This window comes from Rissa tridactyla, chromosome 7 (assembly GCF_028500815.1).
Source record: "Rissa tridactyla isolate bRisTri1 chromosome 7, bRisTri1.patW.cur.20221130, whole genome shotgun sequence".
Taxonomy (NCBI): Eukaryota; Metazoa; Chordata; class Aves; order Charadriiformes; family Laridae; genus Rissa; species Rissa tridactyla.
The window spans coordinates 56547660-56564158 of NC_071472.1; the positions used below are offsets into that span (position 1 = coordinate 56547660).

Here is a 16499-nt window from a genome sequence, read left to right on the forward strand (position 1 = left end):
TTTTCAAGATTTCTGTAGTTCATCCTGGGCAGGTCACTTTCCTGTGTCTTAATTTCCTTAGCCCTGATGTAGAAATTAATGATGATTAACTTCCTTTCTAAATTGTCCCAAGCCTCACCGTGATTAAATGTGCTGCATATGTGCTGAGTAGTATTATTATAGCATAAAACTGTAATGAAAATGAAAATTAAAAAAATAAAGAAGCATTGCAAAAACATGTCTTTGAAAGAGAGGGGCTGGTCGGGCTCTTGGGGGAGCGTCTTTTGTTCGCCATTGCAGGTAGGCGGCAGCTGGCCCCAGAGCAGCTTGAGAAACACGTGTGTTCACGACCAAAAGTCCCTGGGGACTCAAAGAAAGCCCAGCAGGGCAGTGGCTTCTGCAGAAAGAGCAGGATTGTGCCTGTACACACCCATAAATTATCCCATCCAGAGGGAGCTGGGTGTTTAGGTATTCTCATTGTTTGGAAATTTGTTGTTGGGAAAATATTAACAACCTCACAGCACGTAGTTGTTTGCTGTGTCGGAGCGGATTGCCAGTCCCTTGAGGCAGAGGCTGTCTGGGTCTGCCTTCCCCAGAGCCAAGCACTTTGTCAGCACTCAATTAGACCTGTACGTACGGCTTCGTGCTGACTCAGAGCTCAAAGATAGCCACTATTTTTTTTCTCGTCGAGCATCCCTGCATAGAGAGAGCAAGCTATTTTTACCTGAACCGGAACCTTTCTAGCATTATTCCTGGTAGGAAAAAATAAACCCCGTGTGCTTGAAGTCAAAACGGAAAGAAGAGATCTTTTCTTGGAGGTGCCTGTGATCCTCTCAACCTTCCGTACCTGAGGAAGTGCAGCCTCTGCCCGTGCCTCTGTCAGTGCCTCGCTCCCCTCTTGGTCACGCTCCGCGGACGGCCTGATGGCAGAAGGAGCCCCTCTCTGGGCCACAAAGGGCTGGTCAGTCCCAGCAAGAAAAGAGCAAGTGAGAGAGGCAACAGCGTCTTTGGAATCAGGGGTGGAAAGCTGATGGGTCAGAGCCATTTCAGGGAACAGTTGTGGAATCAAGCTGGTAAATTTTTGTTTGGAGGGAAAGAAGAGTAATAAAGTCTAGTTCCAGTAGGCAGGAGGGTTTTGTGACTCTTAAAAATAAAGTCTACAGTTTCTACCTCTCCCCTCATCTCCTTTGCTTCCACTCCCTGGGGACTTGCTTTTCCATAGGGACAGCCCTGGAGAGGGGAGCGTGTGGGCTGAACGGTGCCTCCCTGGCTGTAATCCCTCAACGGTGACCCAAGCTGCGGTGCGTGGAGGAGGCAGGAGAGGCTGGGGAGGATGGGTTCCTTCTCTGGTGGGTGTTTGGGTGGAGGAGAAGGGAGGGAAGTGTAAGATTTTTATACTACTTCTTTTTTGCTGCGCATTTTTGTAATTCCAGCCATGCACAGAAGCAGCTGGGCAGTGCTGGCTGGGACGGTGCTTGTGCACCTGTAGAGGGTGGGACAGGCATTCGGAGGCAGAAATAGACACCAAGCCATCCTGTTCAGGCAATTACACTCTTCCTGCGTTCTCACCGCAGTCGGCATTTCAGCGGCTACGCCACAAAGGGAGGTATAAAGACAAATGTGATCTTTCAAAAATACCTGTACTTAAAAGTACCTCCCTCCTGGGATGGCATTCATTATGTGTCTGTTTATTCATCCTTTGCTCACACGATAATTTGCTCCTGCAGAAATGTGTCTCGGCTCCACCCAGTGCTGGGACCGAGCCGCTTCTGCTGGCACTGTTGGAGATCATTTACCAAGAGAAGTGAGCTGCACGGCGTACATAATGGCGACTGACATGGCTATACCTGCCCACAGGTGCTCCGAACACCATCGCTGCCTTTGCGGTAGCTCATCCCAAATCCCAGTAGATTTCTGACTCTCCCCTGGCTTGCACTGTACGTCTCTTCGAGAGCTGCTAATATTCTGGGACAGAAGAGGAGCTGTTGATTGGGAAGAGGCAAATGAAATGCCAGCCTCTGTCACCGCACTCTCCTAATATAAAAGATTTGTGGCAGTGGGATGAGCCAAAGCCGCAGCTGCTGTGGTGTCGCTTGGGTATTAATAGCGATGTGGGAGAGTGCAAGGAGCAGAAAATGCTGAGGAAGAGGGGAGAGGAGCCAGATAGGAAGAGGCTGGCACAAGTGCCAGGCTCCTTTACGGGAATGCATCCCTCTGCGCTACGCTGGGGCCATCTTCCTCTTCATATTAATCATGTCTCTGCTGCCCCTCTCTCCAGCTGAACGTGCTGGCAGTTTCTGTCTTCTGGTGTTCCATTGTCGCAGAACCTCGACTCCTGGTCTAGAGTAACTGGGGTTTCCATCCCGCCTAGTAACATGCCCTAGATGCATTCACCTCTGTTCTGCCAACCCCGGCTGTTGTCAGGAGTCTCGGCTGTCATTTGCAGGAGTAATTGCAAAAATTGATTCATGGGAAATGCCTGTAACAGGCTGATCCTTTTGACAGACCACACAGCCATCATATTCTGCATTTATTTGAGTCAATCAAGGCTCTAATGCATATTTGGGTCATAAATACTCAGATATAAATTGCATTTATTACTATGACAGCTGAGTTCTGTTACCTGTTATTTATCAGGTTCTGTTGTCCTTTCCTTTTACACCTTGTGGAGCTGTCAAGTCAGCGGCTTACCAGTGACAAAGCTCACAGCTCAGTTCAGAATCTTCCAAAAATAAATTCTCCGGAGGGATTTGAGTAACAGCAGGACGTATGTTGTTGGAAAGGCATTGGGTGATCTTTTTGTTGGTTTGTTTTATTGGAAAGAGGAGTTTTGTGCTCTTGGCCTGCGTTTGCCCAAATTCCAGAATTAGACTTTGCATTTATGATCCAGAGGTCATTGAATCTAATAATCCCACTGATTAATGTGAATTTTGGATCACACCCTCCATGCCTCAAAGTTGAATTAATCAGGTTATTCGGTGTTTGAAATGGTGGGATGCTGACTTGGATGTTTCTAATTTTCCCTTGGAAGCTTTTTTAGCTTTGTGTCTTTTTACATCGTGAAAATGGCAGGATATCTCATTCTGAGATGAATGAATTTCAGTGTCCTTCCAAGGGTAAGGTCAAATTGCAATGAGCACACTCCTCTGTGCGAGTCAGAGTCATTTTCTGCTTCTCATCCCCAATAAACAGGCACATATTCTTCGTGCCAGGTTGCCGCACCCGCTTTGCAAGGTGCCGAGCACTTTGGTGTTAATTCAGGAAAGCACTTAATCATGGAATTGATGACTCTGAAGTGCTTAATATAAGCATGTGCTTAAGTGCCTTGTTGGACTGGGGCCCGTGCAGATGTAGCCTTGTGGAGTGGAGATTTGTGAGACACTTCCCCACCTGGAGCGCTGTGCCCAGCTCTGGGGCCTCAGCACGAGAAGGACACGGAGCTGTTGGAGCGGGGCCAGAGGAGGCCCCGGAGCTGCTGGGAGGGCTGGAGCCCCTCTGCTGTGAGGACAGGCTGAGAGAGCTGGGGGGGTTCAGCCTGGAGAAGAGAAGGCTCCAGGGAGACCTTCCAGCCCCGTCCAGTCCCTAAAGGGGCTCCAGGAAAGCTGGGGAGGGACTCTGGAGCAGGGAGTGTAATGACAGGACAAGGAGTAATGGCTTCAAACTGGAAGAGGGGAGATTGAGATGAGATCTGAGGAAGGAATTCTTGGCTGTGAGGGTGGTGATCCCCTGGCCCAGGGTGCCCAGAGAAGCTGTGGCTGCCCCATCCCTGGAGGGGTTCAAGGCCAGGTTGGACGGGGCTTGGAGCAACCTGGGCTGGTGGGAGGTGTCCCTGCCCAGGGCAGGGGGGTGGAATGAGATGCTCTTGAAGGTCCCTTCAACCCAAACCATTCTGTGATTCTGTCATTCTGCTCTCCTAGAGCCAAGTTCACTGGAAACCAAGGGTCTCGGGGCTGTGCAGCTCAGGGAGATGGGCTGTGCTGTAGGGGTGGGTGAGCATGACAAGAGTGTAGGAAAGTGGTCATTTATTCAGCCGGGCAGTCCCTGTCCTGCAGCTGAGCAGGGCGCTTGGCTCAGCAGAACAGTGGGGCTCTGGGACTACCCCAAGCCTTGGACGGACCGACGGGGTGGGGGCCTGCAAGAGCAGAGACCGGTGCTGGAGGCAGAACCCAACAACCAGCCCCGTCCGGCAAAGCCGGGCTCTGCGCCGGAGCGTGGGTGCCACAGGGAGGGGGCGGCGGGATTTGGGGAGAGGTGCAGGAGCTGCGTGTTCTGTCAGTAGGGATTATACTCCAGTTTAACAGCAACGTTGTTTGTAGCATTAAGATTAAAATATGTGTGGTATCATGTTGCTTCTTTTATGTCAACATTTCTGTATCATCTCCGTTTATTTGACTCTAAATGTAAAAAGAGTAAATCTGTAATTCCTATCAAATATCATAGTGCAAAAGCGATATACACACAATCACGTGGCTCGCAAAATGTAGATGCAAATGGACATGTATTATTTATAAAGCAGCTTTGACATCTTAATATATTAAAAAAGAAGAGACATTTAGCTCATTTCATAGTTCAGCATTGTACGCTTTTTTGAGCTATTGCATATCATCATCCATGAAAAATTCATAATTTGGGTCTTAACCGCTTTAATTTTATGCACACATTCCAAGCAGAGGGGTGTGTCCTCCGCTCTTGCCTTTTTTTTTCCCCTATTATATTCCCCCACCCCCTTTTTATACAATTAAAAGTAGACAGCTAGGGTTAGACAATACCAAAAGCCCACTCTGCCTTCCAAAAACTGCCTGGTAATTAATGAGAGTCACAACTCTGTGACTAAAGGGGGATCTCCTGGTGTTCTACTGTCCCTCCCAAATCCTTCTGGGTTTGCTGAACCCAAGACAGTCGGTGAAAGAAGTTGTTCATCCTGCAGGGCAGCAAAATCGACGTAGTTGCTCTCATCCCAGTCCCTAATGTGGACAGACAAAAGCCAGGTATAAATGGGCTTAAAATCTGGCGGTTTCTGCCAAGTTCCCAGTTAATCGTGAATGTGGTGTGAGTGCCTCCTGTCAGGAGTTTCCAGTGGTGTCACTGGCCAGATGGATTTGAGCGAGGCTGGAGGAGCGAACTCTGGAGCCGAGGAGGTTCTGCAGAGGTTTTTCTGGCTAACATGGGTGAGTGCTTGGGGGTTTTGCCGGGAAGCAAAGGGGAAAGGTGAACTTACAGCCTTTCAGAAGAGGACATTCCCGGCCTGTTAGGGCTTTCTAGGTTAAAACTCTTTCTTGTAGTGAAATCATTGCTCAGTGATGGGTTTCAATAGAAGTTCAGTACTGGCTGAAGCACCCCATGAGGAGACAGGAGGTTTGTAACTACAGGCTGGTGCCAGTAGGCTGAGCGGAATGTTAGCTGTTTTTTCTTACTGTTTCATGGTTGCCTTAAAATACTGCTAGAAAAGACGGAGAACTTCAGTTTCTCTGGCCTGTTTCTCTGTGGTCTCTTCTGCAAGAGCCAACAAGGAGCCTTGGGCTTGCTTTCTGTTTGCTTGAAATTCCTCCCAACCTCCACTTCACCTTCTCGGGGACGTTTGGGCAGAAGCTCTTCATTTATTCTGTCCTGGTTTCGCCCATCCCCGCACGCTGAGCTGGCAGCAGACTGAGGGGCTGGTGCTTTCAGATGTAATACGGGTTTGCTGCTCTGAAGTTTCTCTGTGAATGAAAAATCTGTTTGATTAAGGAAACACTGACTTCTGAAAGCCCATCAGCCTGCACAACTTTGTAAGTCAGGGCTGCAGAACGTCTAATTAAATGGAACTGCTCTCTAGAGGATTTGGCTTGCAGAAAATTAGTTTTCATGTTCTTGGCCTGATGTTTATTAAACGTTTCTCTCCTTTTTCTCTCCTTTGCAGTTTTCATCTGTAGTTTCATGGTTGCGGCACCCATCTTTGGTTACCTTGGTGACCGTTTCAACAGAAAGATCATTCTCAGCTGTGGGATCTTCTTTTGGTCAGCTGTCACTTTTTCAAGCTCCTTCATCACTGAACAGGTAAGAGCTTTGCAGGGTGTCCCGAAAAGAGGAACGATGTGTTCCTAAAAACTCCCCATGCCCCATGAGCGTGTCCAAGGGGAACATATCCCTCTGGAGTGTATTTGACATACAGTACTGCGATACCTGACCGTCTACGGGTCACGTGTGATCTGTGTAACTGCGTTTTCTTAACTGTGAAAGCTGTTATTCTTTGAACATCCACACTCATAAAAAATAACAGGTGAAGTATATCTAAGCAAGAGTTTCTGTTGACATAAGGGTTTTGTATTAAGGGCGATTCTAAAGAAGCTTTAAAAGGCTTTTTAAAAAGACTTTAAAAAAAATTCCATGGCTCTATAGTGGTTCTCTTGTCTTCTGATATGTAGAGAAGCCACTGGATCCTCTTGGGAGGTCTGCTTGTGGTAGGCTGAATGACAAAACACACCCAGCGGTGGTTTTACGCGTGTGCTTTGTTCCATGCCCAACACAGGCAGTGAAGGTGGACGATAGCATAGGGATCAGATGTAGTTTCAGCTCCTTTAACACTGGTTGATGGATATCTCTGGGGAACTGATGATGAAGTTCTCAGGCGCGCTGAGTTTTTTCAAGCCATGCACAGCATCCCTCGCCTTTCGGGACAGCCACAGTACCCCATGTCGAGGAGGACTCGTTGCATTCATTTCCTTGCCTGTCAGAGGTACTTGGAGGAAACAATGATCTGGCAGTTTCTGTGGAAAAAATATCCTCTCGTTTAAATCATATTATAGAGGAGGTTTAATTGCTGCAGGTGGCAACATTCCTGGAGAGACAAATCACAGCTCCTGGCATCATCAGAGTGATTTCCCCAGGGGAGGCAGGGGCATTCCTCATCCTTTCTGGCCATCTGCGTTCCAGAGATTGCAACCTTGTGGTCACGCCTAAAGAATGACAACCGGGGACTAAACCTCTCCGCCCTGCTCCCTCCTGCCCACACACACGCTCTGCAGTTTCTAATAAAAGAGAACTTCCACCTAAAGTGGGCAGTGACAGTCACACGTCTGGCTGGCTTTCACGTTGGACTGATTGTTGCTGCATATCTAAAGAAAAATGCATGTGGCCAAATGTGGAAGCCTTTAACTCAGTAAATTGTCATGGTTTATAATTGGCCAGGAAGCATCCTTTCCAAAAAAGGAACATCTCCCATCTAAAATGAAAAGGGTGTTTTGGTTTTCTCTTTGTTTTTTGGAGTTTTTTTAATTTATCTTCATAATGATCGCAAAAGCAGCTGTGATCAGAGCCCAAAGAGGGAAGCGTTTTATGAAGGAACCAGTTACCTGCTTATAAACACTTCTCACGTTATGAACACGCATTCACGGCCAGGTTCTCATTGCTCTCTCTCAATGGACCTAGTCCTGTGGTTGCAAGTACTGGAACTGGCTGATGTAGTATGTGTTTTCAGAGTTGATTTTCAGTTTAAGGCTTTGGGACGTGTTAGCTGAAGTAGTTCAGGGATTAATATACATGGTCATCAGTATAGAGGAGCTCAGAGTGGAAGCGGCATATTTTTAGACAAGGAAAGGGAGAATAATGTTTATAAAGCTGGATTATGTTTGGAATTCCAAATCACAATGGTTTGGAAGTCATAAGAGAGACAAGAGCAAAATAGCCAGACCTGAGTTAATTCCTCCTGGATTTTCTCAGTACTAACTGTGGACCCAAACTATGACCTTGGACAAAAAATGCAGCAATAATGAGAAAAATCTCCGGTCCTGATTTTACTGTGATCCTCAACTCTACCAGAAAACTTAATCTATTAAGCTAGAGGCCTCATGCCCAGCCCTTGTTATCGACTCCAGGAGATGATGGAGAATTTTGCAGCTGCTGCAGGGATGTGCTCTACCCAGTGGCTGCAGCAGTTGGGCAAGGTCGTAAGAATAACCCCAACTTCACCTGGTATCCCTGCTACTCTGGTATCCTTTAGGGATGCCTGGTCTCTAATTGGGAAGACATGCCACATCGAACAAGGTGAATTCCTGAAGTACTAATGAGAAAAAGAGTCAGAGAGGAGCTGATGCAGCTTTTTTTTCTTTATGCAGTGACTAACTAGGCATTTTTCCTGATCTTTGTCTTCTAGGATTCATTTGAGGAGCAAAACACTGGCTCTTCTCTCAACATTTTTGCTTTCTTTCTTTAAAGACTGTATGTTCATCAATGACCTGGATGAGGGGATAGAGTGCACCCTCAGCAAGTTTGCTGATGACACAAAGCCGGGGGTGGGGGGGGCTGACACACCGGAAGGCCGTGCCGCCATCCAGAGAGACCCGGACAGGCTGGAGAGTTGGGCAAAGAGGAACCTTATGAAATTCAACAAGGGCAAGTGTAGGGTGCTGCACCTGGGGAGGAATAACCCCATGCACCAGGACAGGTTGGGGGTGACCTGCTGGAGAGCAGCTCGGTGGAAAGAGACCTGGGAGTCCTGGTGGACAACGGGATGACCATGAGCCGCAATGTGCCCTTGTGGCCAAAAAGGCCAATGGCATCCTGGGGGGCATCAAGAAGAGCATGGCCAGCAGGTGGAGGGAGGTCATCCTTCCCCTCTGCTCTGCCCTGGTGAGGCCGCACCTGGAGTACTGTGTGCAGTTCTGGGCTCCCCGGTTCAAGAAGGGCAGGGAACTGCTGGAGAGGGGACAGCAAAGGGCTACCAAGATGCTGAGGGGACTCGAACACCTCTCTGATGGAGAAAGACTGAGGGATTTGGGTCTCTTCAGTCTGGAAAAAAGACGACTGAGGGGGGATCTTATCAACACTTATAAATACTGAAAGCGTGGGTGTCAGGAGGATGGGGCCAGGCTCTTCTCAGTGGTGCCTGGGGACAGGACAAGGGGTAACGGGCACAAAGTTGACCATGGGAAGTTCCATCTCAACGTGAGGAGGAACTTCTTTACCCTGAGGGTGGCAGAGCCCTGGCACAGGCTGCCCAGAGAGGTGGGGGAGTCTCCGTCTCCGGAGACATTCCAAACCCGCCTGGACGCGTTCCTGTGCCACCTGCTGTGGGTGACCCCACTCTGGCAGGGGGCTGGACTGGGTGATCTCCAGAGGGCCCTTCCCACCCTGTGATTCTATGTGTGTTTGTCAAGGAGGAAGGCTGGGAGCTGAAATACGAATAACTCTTTGCTGGCACAAATAAAAGCAGTAGCGAGGCTACTGTAAGTAGGTAAGTACTCACACCCAAGCCAACATGAGAACACAACGCTAGAAGGAGCAAGTTGGCACAGGTTGGGCCCGTTGAAATACAGAAAACTCCTTTATGTGTCGACAGCAAAGATACTGAACTAGGGGAGAAACAACAGCCATTCCGTAGAAACAGTGAAGTGTGTCTTGAGGGATTGCCTTTCTTCAAATTTTGACAGTGCGTAGTGCCTCGTGCATGCTATCACTGTGTAATTAAATAGAGTACACATCCGCAGAGTTGACATTGGGAGTGTAAATGGAAAGAGGCAGTTTAACAAAGGCAGAAAGCAGCTACAGAGCTGGTAGAGTCCAAAGGCACCCAATTTGTAATGGGTTTTGGCAGTTTGTCATTAATATTAGTTCCTTGCTAAATTTGGACACTTAAATGAAAACAATCAAAATGCTATCATTTGACTGAATAGCTAGATTATTTGTAATTTATTCTGCAAACGAGCATACAGAAAAGGATGTGTTAATTCTTATCTGCCAAGTTATTCAATAAAGAAATACCGATGTGGCAAGAAAAGGACGTGGAGTGAGAAACTACCTCAGAGTGATGGATTTTAGATCTGAAAAAAAGGATTGGAGCACAGTGAAACAGCTCATCTAAGATCCTATCTAAAGGCTATTTCATGCTGTTTGGGTTAAAAAGATAGTGACTGAAAATCGGCAGATAAAACAGGGAGTTGGCTATATGTGCCATGCAGACACGTAGTTGCTAAGAGAACACTGCGTTAAGGTTTGTAACCACTTATTAAAATATCCTTAGTTATTTATTACCAAATATCTGTGGGCTTTTAACATGGAATAAGGAACATCAAATAAATGAAGAATGAATCTCTTATCTGCTAGTAGCTAATAAATAACTAAATAATAAGCTCTCACAAAGGAAAAAAGAAAATCAGCCCAAAATTTAAGGATAGCTCCAGAGTATATAGGAGGTGATGGTTACAGACAACAGCAATGCATTAATTCCCTGCATAGCAAAATAGAAACAGGACAACTAGATACTTCAATGTTTGGTTACTGTTCGTGAGGTCCTAAATGACATTTAAAACAAATCAAAATAAGAAACCCAAATAAATACCATATCAGAGAGTAATTCCATAAATAAATAATTACATAAATACACCTTCTTGGATAAAAATAGCTAATGATAAATTTAACTAAAAAAAATCATCAGAAGTAAGGAGGCTGAGATAAAATTGAAAAGGTCACTTTTTATTCTGTCAAATAGTGTGATTTGGTAATTTATATTAGTGCACAATTTCTCTCTAGAAAAATGAGTCCTCTTCTTTTTCTCTGGTACTTGCACGTTTCTGCTCTACGTAACTCTGTTTAGCACTTCCTAAAATAAAAATCATTAACAAACTTGTTCATTAATCTAAAATTATTTAAAGTTGGTACATATTTAGGCATATCTCTAGATTAACTCCATTTATAGAAACTTCAATAAATTATGGATATATCTTAATTTGTATTTTGTAAGTACCAACACCTGCTTAGAAATCATCTCCCTTTATGCATGCCTTTTAATCAGTTCTGCACCTGCGGGTACACAAATTTTGGTACTTTCACCTGCAAAACGCTTTCTTGTGTTGTTTTGGCTCTTGGCAAGCATTTGGAGAAAACACTGTCTGGTGGCTGGTTCCTGCTGCGTAATAAATCAGCAAAAACTAAGTGAGCTGCTCTGCAGTGGAGGGTCATATCACAGAGAAATGCACCCAGCGCAGACACCGCGAAGCGTCTTTGCCCAGGTGCATTTCATCCACACAAAAAGCTAAATATGTGTTTGTCGTCCTCTGTATCAATACAGACGCTGCTTTAATAAGTAACCAGTTTCTCCTCTAGACAGCGTTTCGAGGAGCGTAGAGCCGGGTTGCCTGTGTTGCGGCTGAGCATCCTGAGCTGGTTGCTATTCCAGGATGTCGTTGCGAAGCGTCTGTGTGTCCCAATGGCACCACTTCTCTCTTTCTGAACGGTTTCACGGGAAGCAACTTGATTATCAGGAGTGATCAGGCCACGAGCTGAGGGTTTGTTTCGGGCTGCTTGGATATCCACATCTATTAGTCATAATAATAGTTCTTACAGCTGACTGTTTTGGCCAGAAATTTGTCGTAGATGAGACCTTGCTTTGCGTTCAGACCTTCCTCTTAGCACCAGCTCCGGGGAGATGAGGACCCTCCTGGGCAGACACCACTTTCTTGCAGCACGAAGGAGGTGGAAAGTTGTGGGCTGTTCTCCCAGTCTTGTGAAATAATGCCATTCCCCGTGTAAATATCTTGAATAAAGCGTATTTCTGTGTAAAAGGGATGCTGTTTTACAGATGAGCAAAGTATTCTGTAAGTAGTTTGGCTCCACCAGGCTGGGAGACCCAGTGTACCTAATAATCAGCCAGACCAGGCTGTGGTAATGTGGGTTTGCTGGGAAACATCAGAGCTGCAGACGGTAGAAAGTTTGGAAAAAGAAAAGCAAAGAATTAACAAGGTAAATCAGGAACGTGCTTTTGAATCCTCCAGTTCTTGTTAAATATTTCTGTTTAAATGTCGATATAGCTAACATGATAAAACCCTTTTGCTCCCACTGCAAGTTAATCTGGATAGGTGTTTCTACTACTGTTTTTTTTGCCTTTCCTCTTCTTTTGATTTATCTCTGAGAGGGGAAGCAAAGAGTTCATTGTGGAATTCCAGTTAGCCTGCAGTGCTTGCTAAAGTCCTGCCTCTCAGGCTTGCCAGATGTATATTTAATTCCAAAGCTTGTCTTTCAGTGAGTGCTCAAAAAGAAGCAACAAGTTATGCGCAGTATGGAACAAATGGTTAGCTGGGTTAATTTTTAAAAAAGTAAACATAAACCCCTACACATGATGATTCACTCAAAAAAAAAAAAGTATTACAAAACATACCTCTTCTCTTCCTTTGCTTCCACTGTGTAAGATAAATCCACAGTTTGAAAAACAGAAAATAACAAAACTACAAGCCCCAAGCCATGGTTTTGCACGTAAGACGGGTACTGAGCGTTACCTCGGAAGCTGCACATCCATTCAGTCCCTTCCCTCCCGTGCAATTCCTGGTGGTTCCTGTGGCTGTTACAGAAGTCGGGGCTGGAGCTAACGTGGGCTGTGCATGGACAAAGGCTGTTAGTTGTCTCTGGTGTATTTTGACAGCCTTTAATGTGGTACCGGGACCCTACAGACGAGCGTGTGCTGTTGACATTTGTATTTCTGCACGCTCGCCCTTCTGCCAGGCCACTCGGGAAGAATATAGTCCACTGCGTACTCTCTTATCCCAGAGGAAGAGATGATGGAATCATAGAGGTGTCCAGGTCGGAAGGGACCTTTAAGGTCATCGAGTCCAACCGTTAACCTAACACTGACAAAACCACCACTAAACCGTGTCCCTGAGCACCACGTCTGCCCGTTTGATAGCAAATACTCCATGGGGAACTGCTTTCGTGTCAGAGCAACATCTCTTGCACAGAGAAGTGTAATGATTTGAACACTTGAATCTTGGGTCCTCGTTGTTCCCTCAGATTTTGCTGACCTAGAAGAGAAGAGATGGGAGAAGATTTATATAAATGAAATAGTTGTAGCTTGCTGAAATAGCGTGCAGAATTACTGCCATGTGCTTGTCTCCTAGCTGCTTTGTATTCCTACCTTGTCCCTTTCTACCTGTCCCTCTTCCAAGGGAAGCTATAAATGAAAACCAGGTTAGGGTGTTCTCAGAGCATCAGCCCCAAAAAGCCAGTCTATGAGAGGAGGAGACTCTTCATGGGTGTTATCAGAAATTGAAGTGTTGTACTTCCTGCTCCAAGTTAGGTTTTTTCCCTGCAGTATCTGCATCTATGTATCTGTAAAGCAGTTGAGAAGTTATTGAGCACACAGCTGGTGACGGCTGCCAGGAGAGAGGCCCAGCATAGTTCCAAAGTGTACTCAGAAAGCTGATTCGTGTGATGAGGAAAGAGAACTTCAAGAAACCATCATAAGGAATATCTCTACCGTACGTTGCATTTCCTGTCTGCAGCGTGTCTGGAAGAGGATCGGTTCTGCTCTCCCCTCCAGGATGCAGCAGCAACCAAGACTACGCCCCGAGGCCCACCTTCCCCAGGTGGAGGTGGTCAGGCACCACGTCCCCTTCAGACTTCTCAGATGGCCCCACTCCCGTGCTGTTGTGTTGATAAGTGTGCCTCCTGCCCTCTGCTACCCGCTTCAGGGTCGTTAATCAGTCTGAAATCATGCAATATCTGGATCAAACGCCGCGGATGCTGAAAGAAGAAGAGATGTTTCTGTTGCTGTGTGCCATAACTCACCTGAACTGACCTCACGCGGCTGCAGAGCCTTCTGATGCCAGTTCACTAAGATGATTCGCACTGACATGTCAGACCTGCTCCTCAGAGCTCAGGCGTTTTCTGGAGCAGGTGGACAGAGGTTTGTGCTGGGAGAGCTTCAAGAAATAGGCTTGAGGCTTAATATTAATTCGCAGTGGGTCTCGGTGAGGGCTCCCTGTAATTGCCTGCTCCTTTTTTAGAGAGCTGTTGCTTATCGAGGTTACTGAAAGATGCTGCGATTGTTATCATAGGGTCTGCGATTGTGGTTCTGATTCAGCTCCCGCTTTGGAAGTCTGTGGGAACTGTTTGTGTGTCTCTGTGGGAATTGAGTCAGACCCTGCATCTTTTTAAATCAATATGCTTACATTTGATGCTGTTTCGTCGGATCATGAAAATGCCTGGAGACAACAGCTGGGAACCGTGGTGCCAGCGTGAAAGATCTTTGCAGGCCAAAGACCTTTACAGCTTTGTCCCATTTTATGCAGAAACCTGAATTTACAGTCTCTAGGTTGAAGAGTAGGAAAGTTCAGCCGCTGTGTCAGTTAATGGATGGTTTGGAAGCGATGCTTGTTTGTACCTATCATCCTGCCTGTCCTGCTTTTATCGTGCGGAGCAGGAAACCTCACCTGGGTCAGTTATTTGCTGAGGAGGCAGAGGGAAGAAGGCATATTTATTTCATTGCCAGGCTGTGCATGTCTTGGAAGCATTTCTTCTTCTCGTGTTGTCTGTTAAAATGTATATTCTGCTTGTCGTACCGCAGCAGAGGCCTAACCCTAGAGCATGCTGATGGAACACAAAAAGCATGTCTTACTGCTTCAACCCTGTCTTATTGGAAGGCTCTATAATGCTTTAGTGTTAGGCTTTGTAAATAATTATTACCACATCTTAAGCTCAGCCTCATTCAAAACATCCTAGGAATGGAAGAAAGGGGATTGAATTAGCTGGGGAAAAAAAATCAAAAAAAGAAGAAAAAACAGTAGTGCTGCATGTAAGTTTCTAAGCAAATGTAAAAATAGAGAGTAATGAATGATGAATTTTCCTGCCAGCTTAATGTGATCCTTGTAGTCGCAGCTGTGACCCGAAGAACACGAGTCGTTCCCGGTGCAGTGCTCCACTGCCGCATGCCGTGCTTCAGTACTGGGGATGTCTGGCTTGGGCAAGAGGCTTGAGAAGGCAGAGCAAGTCACTGCTGCAGCGTCTGGACGGCTCCCTGTGATCCTGTTCCTTTGGAAATAAGCTTCCCAGATAATTGTGTGTTGAGGGTATTGAGAGGATGCCAAGGTGGTGAGGTAGAACGTGTCTCTTCATGCTGTGCTGTGGCGTTCAAATATGGGTCTGGAGAAACGGTACTGTTTGTTTAAAGATGTAAACTGAGTTGTACATAGCCTGGATGTAACTGGGGCGGCTTACGGCTTGTGTTCTTGCGGCTTATGACTTGGGAAGAAGCGTGATGCTTCAGGAGAGTTTGGTTAACGATGTCTCACCGACAAAGACAACAATTCATTTAACCCTGTTTTGGGCTCATTAGGAGGCCTGGAAACTAATCTAAATTTTGGATTAGAAGGGCCTTGGAGCTTCTTGAAAGTTGTGCATATTGTCCTGAAGACAGGATGCAGGATAGAGGGAAAGTGTTATTCAGCTTCTTTGGCTTGTGTTCAGATGCAAAAGTATGGATTCGGGCCTTTCTTTGGTTGAGCTCTTGGTTCCCTGCTGATAGCAAAGCCTCGGTGGTACTCCAGGAGGTGTAAGTGCTTCTTCAGTGGCACACACGGTCTGTGGCCCCCTGGGTCACGTATAAAGGCTGAAAAAAGGACCATTGTGTTCTGAGTAATGTGCAAATAGTGTGAAGATGGGAAATGTCTTACAGTACCAGGTGCTAAATTAGCCTCTTGAAGTGTTGACGTTTCTTTTAAATGCATAAAGTTCACGTGCTACACAAAACACTGCATTTGCAATTCAGATGACGTTGAATTAGAGTACTAATCTCAAACCCGTGTAGTAGATTTTGAGCTGGAAATCCCTGGGAATGGTGCTGATCATCACGTCTGAAAACATGATTGACGAAGTCTCATGAGAAGATAGTGACAAAACATGCAAATGCATTTAATATAATTAAATAGGATTGTCATTTTGTTAAACAGGCTGGCTGTAGAGAATCAAATGAAGCTCGAGCATGAGAAAACCTTGCCAATTAATAACGCTTTAACTAGCAGTGTAACAACCGTTCAAAGAAGACTGTGAATAAGAAGCTGCTAGGTAGGAGGATTGGTAGATGCATGTTTCTCCTGGGAAATCTGATGCTAAAAATGAGACATCTCTCAGATGTATGCCAGGCGTCCTACAAGGTCGACCTCTCGCACAGGACTTGGGTGCTTCCGGGTCCTGATTGAGTCAGCAAACCAGAGAAGTGGGAAAACAGGAAGCAGGAAGGAAAGATTTGGAATGATTTGGTTGGTTTTTCAGTGAAGTTGCCTCGAAGCTCTGACCTGCTGCTGTACTTAAATTTTTAGCGTAGGCAAAGTAAAACATGCCAAGAATCAGCAGAACCAACAGTATAGGTGAAGTTTCTGGGACTATAACTTTGTTTGTGGTAATTTCACTTAAACCTTGGGGCATTCCATTAAAATGTGTCCTTCAGGAACTCTCAAAGCTTATTCTACCCCTGAAAATGCATATTGTTAGGGCAAAACATTCCCACCTGGGTGGCTCAGTCGGTTGGATGAGGCTTTTTTCAAAGGGTGCTGAGAAACTGTAGTTTCTGCAGTTGTCTTGGGGGTTGTGCTTTCCAAGAATGAGACCTGTCTGTTGGATTTGACTAAATTTCGGTTTAAGAATTGGCCCAGACCAAAGAGTGTTTGAGCCAAGACAGCCCATCGCGTTGATGGGGTTAGATCTCACGCATTTCTGTAGACATCGTTGAAGGTGAAGATGTTGTTAGTGTGATCTGTCAGTGCCTGTAACTATTTGTT

The 16499-nt window shown here is 46.0% G+C and overlaps 1 protein-coding gene across 2 annotated transcripts in view; it reads left to right on the forward strand.

Moving 5' to 3' along the window:
* LOC128912640 (sphingosine-1-phosphate transporter SPNS2-like) overlaps window positions 1-16499 on the forward strand; it is a 141277-nt gene that overhangs the window by 58591 nt on the left and 66187 nt on the right. For both annotated transcript variants that reach the window (XR_008467708.1, XM_054208945.1), the window contains exon 3: window positions 5879-6015. Coding sequence is in view for 1 of the 2 variants with exons in the window: in XM_054208945.1 (XP_054064920.1) it covers window positions 5879-6015 (137 nt within the window). In the remaining variant the exon portion in view is untranslated. The remainder of the gene's footprint in view (window positions 1-5878; window positions 6016-16499) is intronic.